We start from the raw sequence: 7,490 nt of genomic DNA, 5'->3' as shown, positions 1-7,490 counted from the left end.
CTACAAAAATATTCCATTACCAACACAAAGAGTAATGGAGAGATAGAATCGATCACCTTGCCTCAACCCCTCTTTACCTTCAAAAAATACCATATCCTTCACCATTAAGCTTGATAGTGAATTTAAGTGTAGAAACACAGGTCATAAGTAGTTCAGTGAACATAGTTGAATTTAGGTGTAGAAACACAGGTCATAAGTAGTTCAGTGAACTTAGTTGCAAACCTTTCAAGTACTTCCTTCAGAAAACTCCAACTCACCATATCATATACTTTTTTTAGGTCAATCTTTATTAAGAACCTAGGAGAGGTTTTTTTCCTACTTTAGTGTCTCAACAAATCATGATAGATTAGTATGTTGTGAGTCATAGATCTTTCTTGAACAAAGGTTTCTTGGTTATCTGCCACTAAGTAGTTCACTTCTTTCTTTAATCTAGAACATAGTTGTTTAGAGATGCACTTATAAATAACATTACAACATGCAATTGGTCTAAACTGACTTGCCAGTTCAGGGTATTCGGCCTTTGGAATGAGAGCAATAATTATAACATTCAACTGTTCAAGCAATATACCATTCTGGAAAAATTCAAGAACTACAACAGTAATATCATTCCCAACTACATCTATGAATCTTTAAGAAACCACTCCCATAGCCATCTGTACCAGGGTTTTAGAGCTTATCTATTTTAAACATTGCATATTTGACATCACCTTTTGTCAATGGTATTAATAGTTTCAATTAATGATCCACCTCAAGTAAAGGCCCACTTCGCAGTATAAAATATTTACCTTTCACTCTTGTGCCTGATTCTTGTCCCAGCAACTCCTGATAATAAGCCATAAAAATCTATGCAATTCTATCTAGATCAGTATGCCAATTTTTTTTTGCATCTCTAAGTTGAGTGGTTGCTTTTTTAAACCTTTAATGTTTGATTATTGAAAAGAAATATCTAGAATTATCATCACCAAGCCTTAACCAAAACACCTTACTATGCTGTTGAAGTTGCAGTTTGGCCAAATAAGAAAGCTGCTTAAACTATGATTAAAATTCTTTCTCATACCTTTAAAACTCCATGCTAAGTGGTGTTGGTTGTAGTTGTCTCTAAGCCTGAGCCAACTTTTCTCTACTCAGGTGTACCTCCTTAACTAGGTTGTTAAGTGGTTGTGCATACATCCTTTTTAGATATCTCTTTAAATGCTTCAATTTTGTCACTACCTGTAACATTGTGCAGCCATGAGTTATTTAGTTCCATCCAGTTTTGACCACTTCTTTGAATTGTGGATTCTGCCCCCAAGCATTATAGTACAAGAAAGATCTTTGTTTCTTCTTCCTGTCCTCAGATAACATCACCTTAATAGGGCAGTGATACCTTATACCCTTTGGCAAAATAATTGATTTACTAGTAGACATATGATTTAACCACTCCACATTTATCAAAGACAAATCAATTCTAGAATAGATTCTCTCCACACTCCCTTTTTCACTCTAGGTGTATTGACTCCCTTGATGTGGAAGTTCTAGCAAGCCACACTTCTCTACACAAGTAGCAAAGTCTACAATCTTTGTTCAGAAAATAGAACTACCTCCAGCTTGTCTTCTAAATGTAGTATATAATTAAAATCCCCTAGTACTAACCATGGTGTTGTATTAGAGTAGTGTATGGTCTGCAAAGTTAACAACAAGTCCCTCATTTCCATTTTTACATTAAAAGCATAAACATAAGTCAAAATAAATGCTAGCTTCTGAGGTATAGATTCAACCTCACAGGTAATAGTCTGAGCTGACAGGTGTACAGGTATCACCTGATTATATTCTGGTCTCCAAAATATCATGATTCTACTATTATAATGATGATCTAGATTGTGAATACTATGCCAACCTCCGAAAAATTTTTCAGCAACCTGAGAAGCTTTGTTCCTCTATATTTTTGTTTCTGGTAGGCCAACAAGACTAATATTTTCAACATTACAAAGGAGTTGAACCTTCTTTTGCTTATTAGGCTCGTTCAGGCCACGTACATTCCAACTTAGGATACTAGTCATTCTCAACAATGGGAATGGAGTTGCTCTCCTCATTTACTACGTTACCTAATGTTGTGTACCTATTTTGGCTGGCACTCTTCCTTGGAGTGACCCAAAACTCAGTTCCTATTTACTTTTGATGGGTTACTCCTGTCTTTTGAATCTGACTCGGCCCCTCTCTTGGCTGCACAACCCCAGAGTTTTGTACTCTTGTTGGGCTGACCTACTGCATTACTTCTCCTGTTGCACCTGTTTTGCAACAATTTATTCAGGTTTCACTATATTTGTCTCACCACTAGTACTGGCTTTCTCTTTAGTTTTCTTCTTCTTCCTGTAAACATCCTCCAAGTGTCCATAATTTTTTACAGTATGTGCACAGAGTCAGCCTCCACTCATAGGTCACCTTTTGCTCTATTAACTTTCCCTTTTCATTTTTGAATGAGATCATCTCTGGCAGCATTGCATCCATGCCAACCTCCACCATAAGTCGTACAAAATTTAGATCAGTTTTCTTCTCTGTATTCTAATCAACCATTAGCATCTTCCCAACTAAAATTTCAAGTTTTCTTAGTCTTTTAGGACTCTAATGCTTGAAGTCTAGTTCGGAAAATTTAATCCAGATGGGAACAATATGTAACTCCTCCTAGAGAAATCTATGTTCGGACTCCACGCCTTAACTATGAAGGGTTTACTATCAAAATAATAGATTCCCACTTGAATAACCTCATTTTTCCCTACTTCTGTATCAAACTCACAAGGATAATTCCATTTTTCGACATCACAATCCTATTCAGTCCATGCTTGGCCCAAATTCTTTGTATGAACTCTTTTATAGCTTCAAACGGGGGGTGCGAACCCAACACATAACACACAATAGAATTTATCCAGTATTCCACCTCTGTACTTATGTCCTCGATACCAATTTCAGCGAACGATGCGTCACCTTATATGGTCGGAGATATGTATTCAAGCTTAAACTCAACATTAACTACCATCCCAATATTAAAATTATCCCAAATTGATTTCGTCATAATCGGAGCTTCCATCTCTTCCACTTCATCTGCCCAAGATAACTTGCTAGTACCAACAGAGTTCAATTTGGTAGTAGAATTTGAACTTGCAATCTCCTCCTAATATTTTTGCACCTCCTGTTGTTGACGGGTTTTCGCCAGCTTTAATCCCCTTCAATTTGCCGTCAGTTGACCTAGAATTCATCGATGATTCTTCAATTGCAGTTTTCCCCTTCAAATTTGGCAGCGGAGTTACTGTTTCATTGATTTGGGTCCTAATCAGAGTGGATCTAGTGTTATTCCTTCCTTGCTGAGTTGCAGTGCGACTAGCTTGCGCTTCTCGTGCCATTATTGCCTTCAAAGATGAAACTCGAGCTCTCCTTCCCATGGTGGGCGCATGTTAAGCTAACGTGCAGCGAGAGAGATAAAAAAGTTCTTATAGCTAGATCATGGTAAAACTTTAATCAAATGGAATTAAATGACACGTATAAGGTATCACGAATGAAATAAAAATATGAAATGAATAAACTATTAAAGTTTACATAAGAGTTTGAAATTTTAGAATCTCAAGCTCGAGAATGTCGAGCCAAAATTTCAAATTAGGGCAGTTCCTCTCTGAAAGATGCCAATCAAAACGGATGGGCCTGAAACTTGCTTGCACATATAATATACATGTCTAATAAAACAATGTTTGTTTCTAATTCAGTCCAGAAGTTTGAAGTTGATTCTGAAGCAGTTAAGTTTGTTAGAAATTATGTACTTCGACTATACATAGCTCTATTGTCGCTCCCCAAATCGGCTATTTGTGCATGGCTCCGTGAGGAGATCTCTTAAAACATAACCCTTTATTAATTATTACAATAATAGTTTGTCTAATCTAATGTTTTAAAATCACTACTAATTTCTTATACATTGCAAACGATCTTAATTTCTACAAATAGAGCACAACTTTAGCTAATGAAAACTTTGCTGACATCATTAACCAAAGTTCACTTAATTTCAATAATCCAATCCCTCTTGTCCTCAATAATACCTTTTTGAATTGCTGTTAATCTCGAGTTTAATTGCTCACTTATTGATTCTGAGCTTACCTTGTAGTCAATCCTGCAAATTCACATCACAAATCCTAATTAGATAGATAATTTAACTAATAGAGGCAATTTAAAGATGAATTAAAAATGAAGCAAGGTCATAAAAGTTCAAGATTAGAATTTGTTGAACATGTCCTAGAACTCGGACAAGAGCCAGAGGATCTAAGGGCTTCATCAAAATATCTTTTATCAAAAAATTATATTTATTATATTATAAAAAAAATTGTGAAAATTCTACCTTCGACATGTTGAATACCGAACATCTCAGGATCGAACACCGACACTTGAGAAAATTACTAAATTGAGACCTCAAGAAAATAAACAAGAAAAGATGTTATAGAGAAAAAAGAGAAGTAAGCAATAGATAAGCTTGTATTGCTTGGTATATCTTACACAATGAACTTAAAGCCTATTTATAGGCAAATGACTACACAATTATATGGACACACATTTTCTACGTGTACCATATATTTACACCACACATTTATTTTATTATTATATCAACTACCACTTGCACGTTGGCCCCCATTATTTGTTGGGTTTGTATTTTTAACACTCCCCCTCAAACCCAACTTCCATTTTAGTCTTCATTCCTAGTTGATAAGAGAAGCTATCGAGCTTGTTGCCGCTCAAGCCTTTTGTGAACAGATCTGCAACTTGATCTTCTGTTTTGACCTACACCATTTGTATTTCTTCTTTAAGAACCTTTTCACGGATAAAATGGTAATGCACCTCCATGTGTTTGGTCCTTGCGTGGAGCACCGGATTCTCCGCTAAACGTATTGCCGATTGGTTATCGCAATACAAAGGAATTGCATACTCCACTGGTTGATGCAAATCTTTCAAAAGTTGGGTAAGCCAAGTACATTCTAGAGTTGTCATCGCCGTTGCTCGGTACTCTGCTTCTGTTGTTGACAACGAGACAGTTGGTTGCCTTTTGCTACACCAAGAAATTTCTCCAAATCCAAGCATAAACGCATACCCTATTGTTGAACGTCGGGTATCATGAACACCGGCATAGTCAGCATCAAAGTAGGCAGCTAATTTGCAATCTCCACCTTTCTTGTACATGATGCCATAGCCAAGCGTACCCTTGGCATATCTCAAAATCCTTCAAACTGCTTCCAAGTGAGGCTTCTTCAGATTTTGTATATATCGACTCATCACCCCAACTGCAAATGAAATATCGAGTCTCGTAAGTGTTAAGTAGATCAAACTTCCAACCAATTGTTGATACATAGTAGCAACTTTCAAGTCCTTCCCTTCATGAGCACACATTTTGACATTCTGATCAATTGAAGTTGAAATCGGCTTACAGTTAGTCATTCCAAAATTTTTCAACAAATCTTTGGAATACTTTTGCTGGTGTAGAAAAATTTCTTCTTCAATACGATCAACCTCTAAGCCAAGGAAATGCTTGAGTTGACCCAATTCTTTCATCTGGAATAGAACAGATAATTTTTCCTTTGTTCGAAGAATTTCATCTTCACAATCTCCCGTGATGATCAAATCATCGACATATACTAATACTATAGCTAGTTTTCCTCCATTTGCTTTGACAAATAAACTAGGATCTGCAGGTGCTACTGAGTAACCACTATGCGTAAGAAATTCAGCAATCTTACCATACCAAGCTCTCGGTGCTTGTTTCAACCCATAAAGCGCCTTCCGAAGCTTATAAACATATTCAGGATGGTCTTGACTCCAAAAACCCATCAGCTGGTCTATGTAAATCTCCTGATCTAACTCTCCATGCAGAAATGCGTTCTTCACATCCATCTGCCACAGGTTCCAATCCTTACTAGCTGCTAATGCTAGTAGGACACGCACGGTTGTGAGCTTCGCCACCGGGCTAAACATTTCATCATAATCTATCCCATATTATTGAGAGAATCCTCGAGCTACCAGTCGAGCCTTGTGCCACTCAATCGATCCATTTGTACGACGTTTTATCTTCTAAACCCACTTGCACGAGATAGGCTTCATATCTCTTGACTTTGGAACAAGATCCCAAGTGCGATTTTGTTCAAGAGCAGCAATCTCCTCTTTTATTTCTTTGGTCCATTCTGGCTTTTGAGATGCTTCTTCAAATATCTCCGGCTCTTTTGAATTGACCTTCTCCAATATAGCAGTATTAGCATATTTTGGATTCGGTTTCGGAACTCTTGTTGATCTTCTAAGTGGAGTTGGTGCTTCCACTTCATGAGGTTCACCATCTTCGCTTGGATGATGGTATACACCGGTTTGCCATGGATTCTGAGTTGCACCTTCTTCGACATATCCACTATCATTAACAACATCAGTTTCACCTAGACTTATTTGAATTTGTGAAGACTATAATTCATCTTTCAGGGTATCTGAGTCTGGCAATGTCTCCTTATCTGAGGACCACCATGAAGAAGTTTCATAAAATACTACATTTCGAGATGTGTAGCATTTTCCCATTGTAGGATCACAAAATCTCCACCCTTTTCTCTGACTATTGTAGCCAACAAAGATACACCTTACAGCTTTCTTGTCCATTTTGCTACGTAAGTGATCAGGCACAAATACATAGCATACACATCCGAAAACTCGAAAATAGCTAACTGTAGGCTTCATGTTCCATAGCTTTTCAAAGGGTGAAAGGAAATGTAACTTTTGTTGAGAAAGCCTATTGATTACATAGGCCGCAGTTCTCATCGCTTCTGCCCAAAAACGTCCCGGTACGTTCCTTGCATGAAGCATACTTTGACTTATTTCTGCCAGGTGCCTATTCTTCCTTTCTGCAACACCATTTTGTTGTAGAGTGTTCGCACATGTGAATTGATGGCGTATTTGACACTCCTGAAGAAAGTCAGAAAACTCATCTGCAGTATATTCTCCCCCATTATCGGTGCGTAGACATCCAATGCCTTTGTTGACCTCTACTTCTGAAACCTTTTTAATTCTTTGAATTTTGATAGATTCTTCGATTTTTCCTTCATAAAATAAACCCACACATATATGGAAAAATCATCAATGAAGGTTACCATGTACTTCATCCCACCAATGGAGGCTTGTTTAACAGGTCCAAACATATCAGAGTGGATTAACTCTAATGGTTCCTTTGCTTTAAATTTGGACTCTTCATACGGGAATTGATGAGCCTTCCCATAGTGACAGCCTGCACAGATTGTATTTGTTTTCACCTCAAGTTCAGGAAGTCCTTTTAGCATTGACTTCTTCATCATCACATCTAGCTTGGAATGGCTAACGTGACTCAGCCGCATATGCCACAAGTCTACCATTTCGTTCCTTCTTGTCTTCTTTATGTATGTCGTTTCTGCTGACATCACATAGACTGACTCTAATCTTCGTCCCTTCATTACTGGCTCCTTGGAAATCTCAAG

General features: G+C 37.4%; 1 protein-coding gene across 1 annotated transcript in view; it reads right to left on the bottom strand.

The window, feature by feature from the left end:
* Nucleotides 1–3,707: 3,707 nt before the first annotated feature.
* LOC107851037 (branched-chain-amino-acid aminotransferase 2, chloroplastic) overlaps nucleotides 3,708–7,490 on the bottom strand; it is a gene marked incomplete in the record, with an annotated part of 9,246 nt that continues 5,463 nt past the window's right edge. The window contains 1 exon segment of the mRNA XM_047400969.1: nucleotides 3,708–4,132. Coding sequence (XP_047256925.1) covers nucleotides 4,018–4,132 — 115 coding nt within the window.

Source organism: Capsicum annuum, chromosome 12 (assembly GCF_002878395.1).
Source record: "Capsicum annuum cultivar UCD-10X-F1 chromosome 12, UCD10Xv1.1, whole genome shotgun sequence".
Classification (NCBI taxonomy): domain Eukaryota; kingdom Viridiplantae; phylum Streptophyta; class Magnoliopsida; order Solanales; family Solanaceae; genus Capsicum; species Capsicum annuum.
Note: the sequence above shows the minus strand (reverse complement) of the source record. Positions and strands in the feature narration are given on the sequence as shown.